The sequence below is a fragment of the Hemitrygon akajei genome, chromosome 4 (genome assembly GCF_048418815.1).
Source record: "Hemitrygon akajei chromosome 4, sHemAka1.3, whole genome shotgun sequence".
NCBI lineage: Eukaryota > Metazoa > Chordata > Chondrichthyes > Myliobatiformes > Dasyatidae > Hemitrygon > Hemitrygon akajei.
In genome coordinates, this window is record NC_133127.1 from 67,610,581 (window position 1) to 67,627,010 (window position 16,430).

The 16,430-nt window shown below is 40.7% G+C and overlaps 1 protein-coding gene across 7 annotated transcripts in view; it reads left to right on the forward strand.

Annotated features, from left to right (window-relative positions):
- The first annotated feature begins 2,766 nt into the window (after nt 1–2,766).
- gab1 (GRB2-associated binding protein 1) overlaps nt 2,767–16,430 on the forward strand; it is a 204,082-nt gene continuing 190,418 nt past the window's right edge. For 2 of the 7 annotated variants that reach the window (XM_073042773.1, XM_073042774.1), the window contains exon 1: nt 2,775–3,365. In XM_073042773.1, coding sequence (XP_072898874.1) covers nt 3,294–3,365 — 72 coding nt within the window. In that variant the 5' untranslated portion in view covers nt 2,775–3,293. Of the gene's footprint in view, nt 3,366–16,430 lie in introns of all 7 variants that reach the window. The other 5 variants (XM_073042779.1, XM_073042780.1, XM_073042776.1 and 2 more) reach the window with 4 other exon arrangements.

The following is a 16,430-nucleotide window of genomic DNA, read 5'->3' on the forward strand; positions in this document are numbered from 1 at the left end:
CAGTCAGAATGCTCCCTAATATCCACACATCTATAGAAAGCTGCAAGGGTCTTTGGTAACATATGGAATCTCCTCAAACTCCTCATTAAGAAGAAATGTTGACAGCCTTCTTCATGATCGCATCAATGTGTTGGGCCCAGGAGAGCTCTAGAGACATTAACCACCAGGAACTTAAAAGCCATTCAGCTTTTCCACCACAGTCCCCTCAATGAAGACTAGTGAGTGTTCTTCCAACTTCTCCTTAAGTCCATAACCAATTCCTTGGAGCAAAGACTTTATTACTACCATTAGGGAGGAGAGACAGGCACAAACTCCGTGTACTTGAAACAGCTTCTTCCCCTCTGCCATCATATTTCTAAACAGTCCATGAACCCATGAACAATACTCCACTATTCTGCTCTCTTTTTACACTTTTTAAAATATTTGTTATTGTAACTTACAGTAATTTTAATGTATTGCACTGTACTGCTGCAACAAAGCAACAAAGTTCTTGTAATGTCACGGATAATACACTTGATTCCGATTGTGAGGTTGTTGCTGTGACACCATTCTTCCAGTTGATCTCACTCTTGTACGTCTCCTAAGAATTTACCAAAACAGTGGTGTCATCTGCAAACTTATAACTGGCGTTTGAGCCATGTTTAGCCACGAATTAGTGGGTATGGAGAAAATAGAGCAGAGGGCTAAGCGCACATCACTGAGGTGTACCTGTGTTAATTGTCAGTGAGGAGGAGATGTTATCACTGATCCCTAATGACTGTGAGCTTCTAGGTGAAGAAGCTGAGGATCAAATTGCAGAGGGAGGTACAGGGGCTCAGGTTGAGAAGCTTGGTGATTAATGGAGAGGTGTGGAGGAATGGATGATGGTGGTGTAACACACACAAACTGCTGGAGGAACTCAGCAGGCCAGGCAGCATTTAGGAAAAGATTACAGTTCACGTTTCGGACAGAAACATCAACTGCACTCTTTTCCTAGATGCTGCCTGGCCTGCTGAATTCCTCCAGCAGTTTGTGTGTGCTGTTTGGATTTCCAGCATCTGCAGATTTTCCCTTGTTTGTTATGGTGGTGTATGTAGCTGCACAGCACTTCATTCTCCAGGGCTGCAGCTAATTACTTTGACCAACACAAAATTCAACAAGATGCAAAGCAGTCAGTTTTTTGCAAAACATTCAAAGTGAGCCCACTCAAATAATTGTACTGTGCAAATTGCCAAAATAATTCCAGGAGATGAAAAACAGCCAACATTTATTTTCTTAAATTTTGCTGAAGGCATTTATATTGATGTATTTTTTACTGTAATAGTTTTCAATAGTTTGCTTTAAAACAACTTTAATTTAGTAAAACTACTTTATCTTGTGCGATGAATATAATTGACGTCGCTTGAGGAAGAGTAACTGAATTATTGAACTTGGCAGCGTGACTAAGATCAGTCAAGGTAGCCAATAACCAAGGATGCCTCAGCAATCTTTTTCATTGTACCAATACATGTCATATCAGCGCCCCTGTATAGTCTGATTCAGCACATCGTTCTCACCAGGATCACGATGAAGTCATCAGTAAATTCCAGAACATATCTTGTTAAATTGAACATCCTACAGACCTTCATACAAACTCGTTACAATTTTAAGTGAGCTAGCGCAACGAGTTTAAACAGCGTTAAATTCAGAACTTAACAGTTCATTTGTTTTTAAAAAAAGACCGTGCCAGTGTTATTAAACGCGCGCTTCTGCTTTAGCTTGGTTTTAACACAGGAACTGCGCTCTATGGAGATGAATTGGTGAGATGATTTTTATTAATTTCACCGCAAATAAACCAGTTTACCGTTCTCGTTACTAGTTCATATACATTTCCCTAAATACGGTAGTTCTGTTCCCGATTATCCCTTTCTTCGGATGTGCCTTCCGGGTCAGTGTAAGCATATTCTGACCAGATAAACCAGCTCCTTGGAAGTGTTTAGACTTGTTTGATTGGGGGCGGTGGGAGACAGTAGAATGGGGTTACTGGCTTTATTTCCTTTAGATGAATAAGCCAGAAAGGCCTCCCATCTTCACGATTATCTTTCGTCTTGTGACTTTCCACTACACACGCACACACAGAGTTTCACCTTTCAGCAAGCGCAAGGAATTCGTGCGATCTTTTGTGCCGCATTCCGCGGATTCCTTTCCCAGAGAGGCTAACGATTTTCTCATGACACAGCCCACAACTGGACTGGGTGGAAGAGCGAACTTGCAGTAATGCCAGCAAACAAAACAACTTTCACTGTGAAAGTTGTGCATTTTTTCAAAAATGGAAACATTTAGACCATGCAGCTTCACACGTCAAATTTTAAAAGCTGCAATATATTGTTACATGTTGGATAGATGATAGCTTATGTTATTGCATATAAAACCCAGCGCTGGTTACACCCTCCCCCCACATTCGGTCGGTTCTGTGAAACGGGATCGCCCCAATACCCAGAAACAGGGAACGCCATCCACCGCTGCTGGGAATTGTAGTCCAGAACGTGATCGAGGGCTGACCCTTTGGGATTGCATCTAAATATATGATTCTGCATACCGGCGGAGCCAGCAGTAAGAAACTGAAGAATAAATCCGACACATTAACATTAACGCATTATCTATGCTAATCCAATGAGTGCGTGAGTTGGCGTGTGTATTCCTCGAAATGTTTTCTAAGTCTGCCCCTAAACTTCCAGAACTCTGGTCTTGAATGCAGATGCGCGGCTGTGCCATTGTCTCGATATGGAGGATCGCGGTACGGAGCCGAAAGGCTCCTTCTAGTCACTTCACTCACGATCATGTAAACCCCAGAGCGAGCTCCTTTTTCTATATAAAAAAAATCACAGTGAAGGAAAATCTGAGGTGTGCAAACTACAGAGCCCACAATTCCGTGTAATAATTCCTTTCCCCTCCTCCTGGGAAACGTCACGGAGCGTCACGGAGCAGTCGGATCGGTTGGAGTCGGATACTTTGTTGGGAAAGTCTGGAGTCGACTGCTCGCGGGAGCGAAGCTGTCAATCATCCCCGGAAGAGTGGTCGGGCCGCGGTGGGGCACCGGGGCTCAGTCCGCTCCGCACTATCATCACTCCCAGTACGCTGGCTCATCGCGGATTGCTGAGCAGGGACAAGAGAACGTGAGAAGGGAGGAAGGGAGGGAGGGAGGGAGAACGAGCGCTGGAGCGAGTGTACCTGGGCTGTACTGAGAAGTTGGGTCATAGTTCCTGGACTCTCTGAGGCACTGTTCTGGTTTGCTTTTCGCCCTCATTTGTGGCGCTTAGAAGCCGAGTAAGAAGATGAGCGGTGGCGATATTGTCTACAGCGGCTGGTTGAGGAAGTCCCCACCGGAGAAAAAGTTGAGACGTTACGTAAGTTTTTTTACAAAAACACCAATTCGAAATATGATACTTTAAGTATATCTAAATTAAAACGGGAAGATTGAGATCCTGTGGGAAAATATCGAAGTTCTTTTGAAAATTAAATGTTGCATTTGGATATTTACATGTTTGGATACTGGCTATAAAATGCTCTGTGTTTTACTATTATTAACTTTCTTCGTATGCAAACTAGGACCTGAGTTACTATGTGAACTGTTTTACTGCGGTCCAACTGAGTAGTTGCCAGCGTTGGCCGAATTTATGAAGTTTTGGTTTTCGTAAATCCACCCCTTTTGGATGTTGGACATTCTCTGTTGCCTCGCGTTTGCTTTGATACTTAACTGTTGTTGTATTTTAGTCGCTGAATTTGCTTTAAAAACGTATCTTTACTATAATGGTTTTCTGGGGAATATTTGCTGAATTAAACAGACTGTTAAACATCAGGTTTCCAGTGAGAGACACACCCATTAACTTGGCTGTTGTCCTCAGTATATTTGAGGGAGAATGGGTGTTGATATGTTTTACTGCAGGTACAATGCCAAAAGACGTGGAAGATTGATGCAGCTGCTCGTTACGTGTGGAAAACCCAGGCATATCTTCTTGCAGAGTCATGGTTCCCTCATCTCCAAGGTGTTCTCTCGTTGATAACACTGTCAGAAATATTTTAATGGGTTGCCAGGTGAAGTTTAAGTTGCAAACGATGACGGGAGCTAGGCCTTTTAAACTGAGGAAAAGAATATCCCGGAATATAAATTGCAGGATCCAAAATCTCAGGATTAAAATGCACTTTAATCATCTGTAGAAAAGTATAATGCTTGAGGTTTGCGACAACTCTTCAGGTTTTTATCACTTTTTTGGGCAGTTGATCTGTTTGTGTAGGTGACAGTTGGTAGTCCGATTGTCACGTGGAACGTTGTAAAAGTTTTATTGCAGGTCAACAGGTTTCGAAAATTCAAGTACGCAAACTTTAACATTCTTTAGTCTACAGACTTGCAAAGTGAATGAGCTAATTATTTACTGCAGTTTTAGAAAGCATTTTTTAGGTTGTAGACTTTAAACCGTTCTTGGTTTTTGTAGTGGCTTCTCCGCTTCTATTTAAAATGATTGGTACAGAAGACGAGAAAGGCAAATTTAAAAAAACTGCTTTCAGTAGATATTTGAAGCAAAACCAACCATCTTTTGAAGTGTGCCGGTTTGAGAATACACTTCTTTAGGGAGTATTTTCCACAAGTGTTTACTTTGTTTAAGGAAAGTATTATAACTAAGAAAGAGATTTTGTTCTGGTTCCGTTTCAGTAAGTCTTGGCTATTTAAAAGTTTCTTCCCATCTGTTCCTTATAGATTTAATTGCTTACAGAAGACAATTTCTTGATATTGTGCTGGACTATCAAGGCTTTTAAAAGTGGAGTCTTCCAGTTATTCAGACTACTGGACTGGCTGGAAGCGAGCGTCCTTTCCTGAAGTTTCTAGATGCCTTTCTTGTAGGAGGTGAACTTAAGCCAGTGACTTTCATGTAAAATAAATTGTGTGCCCTCCTTTGCATTAGGCAATCAAATGAAAAGAAGAACCCAGATATAAACACATGAGATTTTGCAGATGCTGGAAATCCAGAGTAACACACAAAATGTTGGAGGATCTCAGTAGGTCTGACAGCATCTTTGGAGAGGAAGGAACGGTTGATGTTTTGGGCCAAGATCTGTGAAGAGTCCTGATGAACCATCTTGGCCCGAAACAGCAACTGTTCATTCCTCTCTGTGAGTGCTGCCTGACCAACTGTGAACCCATATGTAACGACTTTACCATATCCAATACAGGTACTGTACTTTTTTCGCAATGAATAACTTTTGAGGACTAGTGCCAGTCGTGTTCGCAAAACTGCTGGGCAACATGATGGACAAAATGATTACTACATAGTTTGTGGAGTTGATTCGAACACAAATGTTGACCAAGGAATGAGGTAAACTCCGTGGCTCTGCATAGAGCTGTGGAAACTTTTTATACCTGTCCTAAAAGAAGCAAAAAGTGAAAGCTTAAAACTTGCAAGAAATACTGAGGTCTGGTAATACATATCAAGAGGTATTTTTCTGTTCAGATGCTTCCCGGTTTGCTATTTTCAGTTATCCAGTACTGTATCTTTAACATTGCTTTTTGGCCCTTCAAAAATATATTGGACAAAATATTTTTTTTTGTGCTAAGCAAAAGCTTGAGCTTTAAACACTGTTGTGAAATGCATTTGGCACTAGCATGCAAATTGTACTGCAGTGAAGTCATGTGTTAAGATCCCTGGAAAATGGTGCATAAAAAAAGCAACCTAAAGTTTTAGACAAGGAGAGCGGGCTTTAAATGAGTCTGCATTTATGTCAGGTGCATGATGGGAGGTTGGCTAGGAGTGCAGTCTGAACATCTGGGAGCCAAGACATTTCCAAACTGAAAATTTAATTTGGTTCACTTAAGTTAATGGTCAATCCATCTCAAGCATTTTCTGAACCTCGGGCAAAGTGCAGAGGCCCCTGTGAGATGTTGCCAGGCCTGTCTATCTTGATTGCTGATTATAGGCCAAGGTGGTGATGTTTGAGTCTAGTGTCATCTGTGTATCTTCATGTAGTGCCTGGGAGTTGCTTTAATTGTGCGACAGTTCACTCTGCACCAAGGGCCCTGCTTGGATGGTATATCCAAAGAAGCAAATTCTTGCAATGCCAGTTGCTTCACTCTGCAGGTCAGGCAGCATCTGTAAAATAAAAGAAGCAAACAGTTTTTTATTCAGGATCCTTCGCCAGAACTGCGAAAGAGAAAAGATGAATTTTCATTTGCAGAGATGGTTTCAGCTGAGTGGGTGGAACAAAGGGTATATCTCTGGGATCAAAGGCTGTCCTGAGTGTTTCTAGTAATTTCTGTTGTTATTTAACACATTTGCATTGCTGGGTTGTTTTAAAATCCATGACTTATTTTAGGCGACGATTTCTATCACAGAGTCATGTTAAGAGTTGTTAGGAAAGTAATTAAAGTTTGGTTTCAAAGTGTATTTTAGGCACTTTACAAGAGTAGAGAGAGAAATGGAGTTGGGGTAACTGAGCAAGCAGATACCCCTGCTAAACCTTCTGGGGCCCATACAGTTTTAGGCCTGGCCACCAAAGATGTGTGTAAGTAATTGGGAAATTCAAGAGGCTGGTATTGAAGGAACCAACTTTCTTTGCAGATCATGGAAATGGAAATTGTAGGTAAAAGAAAAATTAGAGCCTGGTAGACTATGGTCAGATGTGCTAATTGTGAGATTGTAGCTAAAGTCAGAATCAGAGTCAGGTTTATAATCACTGGCATATATCGTGAAATTGTTAGTCAGCTGCAGTACATTCCAATACATAATACAAACTAAATTACAGTAAGAAGTGTGTGTGTGTGTGTGTATATATATATATATATATATATAAAATTAAGTACTGAAGTAGTGTTCAGGGTTCAATGTCCATTCAGAAATCTGTTGGCAAAGGGGAAGAAGCTATTCCTGAATCATTGAGTGTGTGCCTTCAGACTCCTGTACCTCCTAACCTCCTTGATGGTAACAATGAGAAGAGGACATGCCCTGCCTGGGTGATGAAGGTCCTTAATGATAGATGCCACCTTTTTGAGGCATCGCTCCTTGAAGATGTCCTGGGTGTTGGGAGGCTAGTGCCCATGGGGAACTGACTGAGTATAAAACTTTCTGCAGCTTATTTTGATCCTGTGCAGTGCCCCCCCCCCCATACCAGACCGTGATGCAGCCAGTTAGAATGCTCTAAACAGTACACCTGTAAAAATTTGAGAGTGTCCTTATAACATACCAAATCTCCTCAAACTCCTAATGAAATATAGCTGCTGTCATGCCTTCTTTGTAATTGCATCAATATGTTGGCCCCAGGATAGATCCTCAGAGAGGCTGACACCCAGAAATCTGTCCATTTCTGATCCCTCGATGAGGACAGGTGTGTGTTCCCTCATTTTACCTTTTCTGAAGTCCACAATCAGTTCTTTGGTCTTACTGACGTTGAGTGCAAGGTTGTTGCTGTGACACGATTCAACTATCTGTTGTATCTTGCTCCTGAACGCCTTCTCGTCACCCACTGAAATTCTGTCAACTATAGTTATGTTGCCAGCAAATTTACAGATAGCATTTGAGCTGCGTCTAGCCCCACAATCATGGGTGTAGAAGGAGAGTAGAGCAGTTGGCTAAGCATGCATCCTTGAGGTGTGCCAGTGTTGATTGTCTGTGAGGTGATGTTATTTCCAATCTGCACAGACTGTGGTCTTCGGTCAGGAAGTCGAGGATCCATTTGCGGAGGGAGGTATAGAGGCCCACATTTTGGAGCTTTTTTGTTCAGACCTGTGGGAACGATGGTATTAAATGCTGAGCTGTAGTCAGTAAACAACAGCATGACATTAGGTATTTCTGTCGTCCAGGTGATCAAAGGCCATATGAAAAGCCAATAAGATTGCATGTGCTGTAGACCTATTCTGGCGATAGGCAAATTGCACTGGGTCCAGATCTTTACTGAGGCAAGAGTTAATTCTAGCTATCATGAACCCCTCAAAGCACGCCATCACTGTAGATATGAGTATGACTGGATGGTAGTTCTTAAAGCAGCTCACCCTACTCTTGAGCACTGGTCTGAACATTGCTCTTTCAAAGCAGGGGGCAGCTTCTGACTGTAGCAGTGAGAGATTGGAAAATGTCTTTGAACTGACCCGCCAGTTGGTTGGCACAGATTTTCAGAACCCTGCCAGATACCCAATTGGGGCCTGTCAACCTGCGAGAGTTCACTCTCTTGGAAGACGATATGACTTTGGCCTCTGAGACAGATCACAGGGTCACTGGGTGCCGCAGGGATAGAAACATAAAAATTAGGTGCAGGAGTAGGCCATTCGGCCCTTCGAGCCTGCACTGCCATTCAGTATGGTCATGGCTGATCATCCAACTCAGAACCCTGTACCTGCTTTCTCTCCATACCCCCGATCCCTTTAGCCACAAGGGCCATATCTAACTTCCTCTTAAATATAGCCAATGAACCGGCCTCAACTGTTTCCTGTGGCAGAGAATTCCACAGATTCACCACTCTCTGTGTGAAGAAGTTATTCCTCATCTTGGTCCTAAACGGCTTCCCCTTTATCCTTAAACTGTGACCCCTCGTTCTGGACTTCCTCAACATCGGGAACAATCTTCCTGCATCTAGCCTGTCAAATCTCTTTAGAATTTTATACGTTTCAATAAGATCCCCCTTCAATCTTCTAAATTCCAGTGAGTATAAGCCTAGTCGATCCAGTCTTTCTTCATATGAAAGTCCTGCCATCCCAGGAATCAATCTGGTGAACCTTCTCTGTACTCCCTCTATGGCAAGAATGTCTTTCCTCAGATTAGGGGACCAAAACTGCACACAATATTCTAGGTGCGGTCTCACCAAGGCCTTGTACCACTGCAGTAGAACCTCCCTGCTCCTGTACTCAAATCCTTTTACTATGAATGCCAACATACCATTTGCCTTTTTCACCGCCTGCTGTACCTGCATGCCCACCTTCAATGACTGGTGTACAATGACACCCAGGTCTAGTTGCATCTCCCCTTTTCCTAATCGGCCACCGTTCAGATAATAATCTGTTTTCCTGTTCTTGCAACCAAAGTGGATAACCTCACATTTATCCACATTAAATTGCATATGCCATGAATTTGCCCACTCACCTAACCTACCCAAGTCACCCTGCATCCTCTTAGCATCCTCCTCACAGCTAACACCGCCGCCCAGCTTCATGTCATCCGCAAACTTGGAGATGCTGCATTTAATTCCCTTGTCTAAATCATTAATATATATTGTAAACAACTGGGGTCCCAGCACTGAGCCTTGCGGTACCCCACTAGTCACTGCCTGCCATTCTGAAAAGGTCCCGTTTACTCCCACTCTTTGCTTCCTGTCTGCCAACCAATTCTCTATCCACATCAATACCATACTCCCAATACCGTGTGCTTTAAGTTTGCACACTAATCTCCTGTGTGGGACCTTGTCAGAAGCCTTTTGACAATCTAAATATACCACATCCACTGGCTTTCCCCTATCCACTCTACTAGTTACATCTTCAAAAAATTCTATAAGATTCGTCAGACATGATTTTCCTTTCACAAATCCATGCTGACTTTGTTCGATGATTTCACCTCTTTCCAAATGTGCTGTTATCACATCTTTGATAACCGACTCTAGCATTTTCCCCACCTCCGATGTCAGAGTAACCGGTATATAATTCCCCAGTTTTTCGCTCCCTCCTTTTTTAAAAAGTGGGGTTACATTAGCCACCCTCCAATCCTCAGGAACTAATCCAGAATCTATGGAGTTTTGAAAAATTATCACTAATGCATCCACTATTTCTTGGGCTACTTCCTTAAGCACTCTGGGATGCAGACCATCTGGCCCTGGGGATTTATCTGCCTTTAATCCCTTCAATTTACCTAACACCACTTCCCTACTAACATGTATTTCCCTCAGTTCCTCCATCTCACTAGACCCTCGGTCCCTTACTATTTCCGGAAGATTATTTATGTCCTCCTTAGTGAAGACAGAACCAAAGTAGTTATTCAATTGGTCTGCCATGTCTTTGTTCCCTATGATCAATTCACCTGTTTCCGACTGTTAAAGGACCTACCGTAGATTCCGGATTTTAAGCCGCTACTTTTTTCCCACATTTTGAACAGCTTTGAACTTTGTGGCCTTTAATCCGGAGCGGCTAATACATGATTTTTTTCATGCCGCCTCGTAAACATTTTGCCTCATAACAGTAGACCAATAAAATTGATGAGTAGTTCACAGAGGTCCAATGAAATTGTACGATAAATCAAGCGCACTTTCACAATTAAATTATTGTAAATCAGTCATTTGTACTCACCCTCATCAACATGGAAAACACTCGAAGCATTGTGCTGCCTTATGGCAGTTATTTAGTTTATAATATTTTCGCTTAGTAATTCATTTTCTAGTTAAAGTTAGAAGAGTTTTAACTATATTTGTTTTCTGTACTACATCGCGGGATGCTATGACGTCACACCCGGTTTTGCGGTGTCTTGTGGGAAAAATGCCGTTTGCGATAAACAGAAAGGAGGGGGTCGAGCGGCGGAGCGGCATTAGACCCGAGCGAAATGCTGCTTTTAAGTTAAAGGCGATCAATAACTTTTCCTGGTAGGCTGCAGTATATATATTTTTTACCAGTCGTTAGGAGATATTGGAATGTTGTTCAGTAAAGAAGTATACGCAACGTATATTTAAAAGTAGCCGCGTTACGGGCACGGTTCGAAAAAAAGCATTTGCAATATGTATTTGTTTTTGTTACCATATGGATTTAATTAAAAGTTAAAAAATCCTCACGTGTAATATCTTTCTGTGTAAATATCTCATATTACAACGTGGGACACCTGCGGCCGAAAATCCGGTGCGGCCTTTACAATTAAAAAATTGATTTTATTTCTAAAATTAGAGCCAGCGGCTTTTAATCAGGTGCGCTCTGTAGTCCGGAATCTACGGTACATTTGTCTTCACCAATCTTTTTCTTTTCACGTATCTATAAAAGCTTTTACAGTCAGTTTTTATGTTCCCTGTCAGCTTTCTCTCATAATCTTTTTTCCCCTTTCCGAATTAAGCCCTTTGTCCTCCTCTGCTGGTCTCTGAATTTCTCCCAGTCCTCAGATGTGCCGCTTTTTTTTGGCTAATTTATATGTTTCTTCTTTGGACTTGATACTATCCCTAACTTCCCTTGTCAGCCACGGGTGCACTACCTTCCCTGGTTTATTCTTTTGCCAAACTGGGATGAACAATTATTGTAGTTCATCCATGTGATCTTTAAATGCTTGCCATTGCATATCCACCGTCAACCCTTTAAGTATCATTTGCCAGTCTATCTTAGCTGTGGGATCCTCACAGCTGTAATTTTATTCTCCCTTTCAAAGCGAGCATAAAATGTTAATATAATGACTAATCTGTATTTCTCGAGCATTTGTGCTTGCTGTTTCACATCTTCAGCATCTGAAGCATTCTGCACTTTGAGGATTGGACTCTTATTGGTGAAGCTGAGGACAGCACTGATTTTTTTCCCCCCAAGTCCCCATAGTGACTGGAAAATCATGAGGTGGCAAAAGTAGGAGGAAGTACTGAAGAGGAAAAGTAAAATTTACAAAAGGAACATCTCTCGGATGTAAATGCACATCTGGTTTCAGTCTGATGTGTTATATGCTAGTTCCTTGAAATGTTGGTGTCAGCAGTTTTCCACTGACACTGCTGTTAGCATTAATGTTAATGCTTATGGTGGTCTGACAGCTCAACCAGTGATTTTTTTTCTTTGCTGTCGTTTCACTTTTAATATTGTAAAGGAGTATTGCTCTTTCTCTTACAGTAGGTGAATATAGAAATGTGGACTTCTTTCAGTTTCTCACTTTTAAGTTGATTAACTACAAGTGGCAAATGTAATTTCTGAGAACAGCTAAGTGGAAAGGTCATTTATGTAGGAGTTCTGATTATCACACGATTAATGCTGCAACTAGGTTCATTTTAAAAATATGCTGATGTCTTCTTGAAGCCACTCTTGATATTATCTGTTGCTAGTCCTCCTTATAGTTGTATAAGTTATGTGAAGGAAGCCAGAGGTTGGTTATGTAAAATTCTAGAATTTTCCTTTGAGATTGGGGGTTCAAAATTATCTTGGTTTTATTGGTTGGATACATTTCTGTCTGTATGGTTCTTGTGTGAGCTGAGACTGTGGTGAAATAGGCTGATCTGAATGATGTGTTGGCATGTTGATTTAAACTTTGGAGAGAGTCAGGAACAAATTAAATTAGAAGATTTTTCTGCCCAAGCCATTGATAGGATTATCATCCTATCTTGATTAACGGGAAGGCAGGTTGATTATCTCTTAAATGCTTAGGGACAAAAGAATTTTAGATTTTGGAATATATAATAAGATAACTTGGGATAGCCACCATTCCCGACTCTGAAGTTACGTGCTACCAGTAAGCAATCTTTGTCTTACACATGTTCATCACACCTAACAGTACAGATTATTACATGCCATGAATAGAATGTGTGCAGTGTAACGGAAGCATCAGGAGAATACCTCCATCAGCTGTTGAACAACAACAAACAACGGCAGGATCTCAGTCTCCAGCTTTGATGCTGTGTTTTGATTAAAAGTTACTATACACTGTTATTGTATTTTACTAACTTTTAAGGTTTTATGTAAGGTATAAAAACAAACAGCATTGTAGATTAGTTCTGGTGTTAGATTTTTTTGTGATTAGCAGAGGCTTTAAAAATTTTGTGCTGTGCCTCTACTTCAATTACTGCAGCCAGCCTCCTGAATATTCACAATTACCTTCGATTTTCAGTTCATGGTGATAGATCTTTACTTGCTTCATGATCAGCGTACCGTTAAGCGGCATATGTTCACCTCGACACTGACAAGGAGCAATTGTGATTGCCATTTTTTGCTTTATACATTGTTTTTCTACTGCTCATTAACTTGAGTTCTGTACGTGCCACGGTACCGTACTAGTTAACGTGGAGCTGTTACAGCTCAGTGCTCTGGAGTTCAGAGTTCAAATCCGGCACTGTTCTGCAAGGATTCTCTATGTCCTCTCCATGGAATGCGTGGGTTTTCTCCAGGTCCTCTGGATTTCTCTCACACTCTAAAGACGTACGGGTAGGTTAGTTATTTCAGAGTCAGGTTTATTATTACCAGCATGTGAAATTTGTGAACTGTCCCGTTAGGGTTAATTAGGTTTTCTGGGGGTTGCTGGGGCAACATGGCTCGAAGGGTCAGATGGGCCTTCTCCATGCTATATCACTAAATGAAAATAAAATAACATTTATGAGGTCACTTCTCGGAACTGTCCGTGGTGCGCAGTGACCTCCGCCTTCCCAGTGTCTTGTGGAACTTTCTATTTGTGACTTCATTTCAGTGCTCAAAAATAATTCGGATTTTGGACGTTTTCAGATTTTGTAATTTCAGATAAGGGATACTCAACCTATATTGGATTTCAGTTCTTGTGTTCAACTAGTCTGGATCAGGACAAGCGAGGGGCCTTGTCTAACTTTGCAGAGAGCTCTGTAAACAAGAATCAGTTGGATATGATTTCAAACTGTACTTAGCTAACATGAATGAATGTTTGGTACATTTTGTCTTGATGTCAACAACATGCTTCAATATGGTAAGAATTAAAGCTGCATGTTCATGTTTGTTAAATTTTAATCCTGGAACTCCTCATGATTCATTGGCTGTTAGCACTGGGCAATGCAACTGATTAACAATATCATTACATGCTTGCAAGAAAACTTGCACAAATTTGCACTGTCTTTCATAAACTGATTGATGTTCATGATATTTTTCTTGAAATTAACATTTATTCAGTTTCTTTAATGTTTCTGTATTTCAGTTGTTACAGTTTTAGATTTTGAGCCATTGTATGTATTTAATTATGGTTCTGACCGCTAACATGTTGATAAAGATTTTACCTCAATCCCCTATCTGTTATTTATGAAATTCAGCACATGGTGCAAACATTTCTTTGTAAAGTCATTCTTGCTACCTACTGTAGGTGGCGTTTAATTGATATTTTCAGTATTAAGTGAGGCACATAGTTGAGCACACACACAATAGCTGCACTTCCAGGGGGTGTCATGCACTGTGTGGCCACTGGGTCTCAGAAACTACTTGCTCCTCACACACACACACACACACCCCTCTCCCCCCCCCCCCCCCCCCCCCCCCGAGGGACTCAGCAGGTTAGGCAGCATCTGTGGAAAAGAGTACAGTCGCTGTTTCGGGACAAGACCCTTCAGCAGGACCGGAAAGGAAGAGGGAAGAAGTTCCCTCTCCTCAACTTCTTAGTCTGACTCGGTTCCTCTTCCTTTTCAGTCCTGATGAGGGGTCTCAGAGCGAAATGTCAGCTGTTTTCTCTTTCCCGTAGATCCAGGACTGGGAGAGCAAAATTGACCCAGAAGCAGAAGGCATCAGACAAAGCATTGAAGGAGGTTTTGGAAGGCATGTATGCAAATATATATAACATGTAATTAAGGTTTGTAAATTTCAGTCAGAATTTCCCCACACATGATTATATTATAATGCTGGTAACAAGGGAGCTCATTCAAAATACAGGAGGAGTGGGAACTTATTCTTGGTTACAAGGCATTCAAGAAAAAAGATTAAGGTGGCAGTAGTGCTTTTTAAAAAAAAAACAGTGTCTGTGTTTGATTTCTTGCAATCCTTGTTCTCTTCTGTATGGTTGAAGTAATTGAAAACTTTGCAGTTTAACACACACTAATTCTCTTGCCCATCACCAGTATTGCTGACTGATCCACACTTATTCCCAGTTAAGGAGCGTTGTCTCTCTTGGCCTTTGTTGTTTCAATGTACAACCCTGAGGTATACACACTCCTCCATTTCTGACTTCATGATCATCTCTTGAAGTTAATCCTTCCATCATGGGCAAATGAACAAAGGTCTCGCTCTTCAGTCTCCTCCCTCTCATTCTTACTCTAACTTCTCAAGGATCCTTAAAGTGCCCCTCTTTGACTATAAACATTTTGTCGCCTGCCTTCTGTCTAAATTATGTTCACATTTGTCATATACCACTATGTTAAAAGAAATAAATACAGGCATTATCATTGTCCTATAGAGTCAGGCGGACTTCATTTTGGGCTGGGATTTTACGAGATGAGATCTTGTATTAAAGGTTCTGGATTTCCCGTTCTCCCTGGTGTTTTAAGTGTGTATTGCATCCTGAGTAGAATTTCACATAATCCTCGAACTGCTTATGTTTAAATAGGTGCTCAGCTTTTAGTCTGGTATATTGATTTGTATTCCATTCCATCTCAAAAGTGGTGCTTTAAAGTGGGTCTTGAGACATACGGCACAAAAGAAGGCATTTAACTCAGAAGTTCCACTTTTTTTTGGCCAGGTGACCCGTCTAGTTCAATCTCACATTAGCTCAAGTAATCTGTTGAAACCATCATCTGATTTCCTTTTTAATAGAAGCGCAGCTGCATCTTGAAGAACTCTGTTGACCGTTCAAATGATCTTTCAGTTCTTTAATTACTTGAAGTTAGTTTCAACACTTAGTCTCTTATGACTGAAGGAATCAGTTTCTTGCTAACCTTGCAATTGTTATCATTCATAATCTTGAAGTTCTGTAATGTATCACCAGTAACTTTGGTTAGTTCTTCTCGTGATAATACCAAATCCTCTACGTGTAACTGAAGATGATGTGGTTCTGAAAGAGAAATTGTATTCTGGTACAAAACTGAAACTTTTTTCCTATTCTCTTCATTTGTTTGCTAATTTATCCTTTGAATTCTGCTCAATTTTATGTAGTCAAAGCATTGTCAGTAATAGCTTTGACATGATATTATCCAAATTAGTAACTGAAAGATTTTGCTATAATTAAATTAGTTCATTGGTTGACAGCAGAACATTGTCCTCCTTTAGTGGAGAGTATCAAAGACAATGACCTCCAATGTAACAGTATGTGAACATATTGCAAAATTCCCAATCTCATGGAGGACTCTTCAATTCCAAAACCTAAACTGAACTCTGACTAAAAATGTAATTGTTCTTTTAAAATTTTTCACAATCAGTATCAGGTTTATTATCACCAGCAGGTGTTTGAGAAATTTGTTAACTTAGCAACAGCAGTACAATGCAATACATGATTATACAGAAAGGAAAAAACCCAAGTAAATCAAAACAGCAACTATATATGTATATTGAATATATTAAAGATGGTGTAAAAACAGAAATAATACATATTTAGAAAAAGTGAGGTGGCATTCATGGGTTCAATGTCCATTTAGGAATCGTATGGCTGAGTGTGTATCATCAGACTTCTGTCCCTTCTGTATTTTGATGTTGTATCAGTCCATTTTCAGTTTTGATATAGCTTTATGGCAATTATGTTGAACATATTCCACAATTTGCAAGAAGTTGTACAAATTTTTTTTGCTTTATAGAATTAGTGTTTTTTAAATATTGCATTGTACCTGTATCTCTGACCTTTCACATT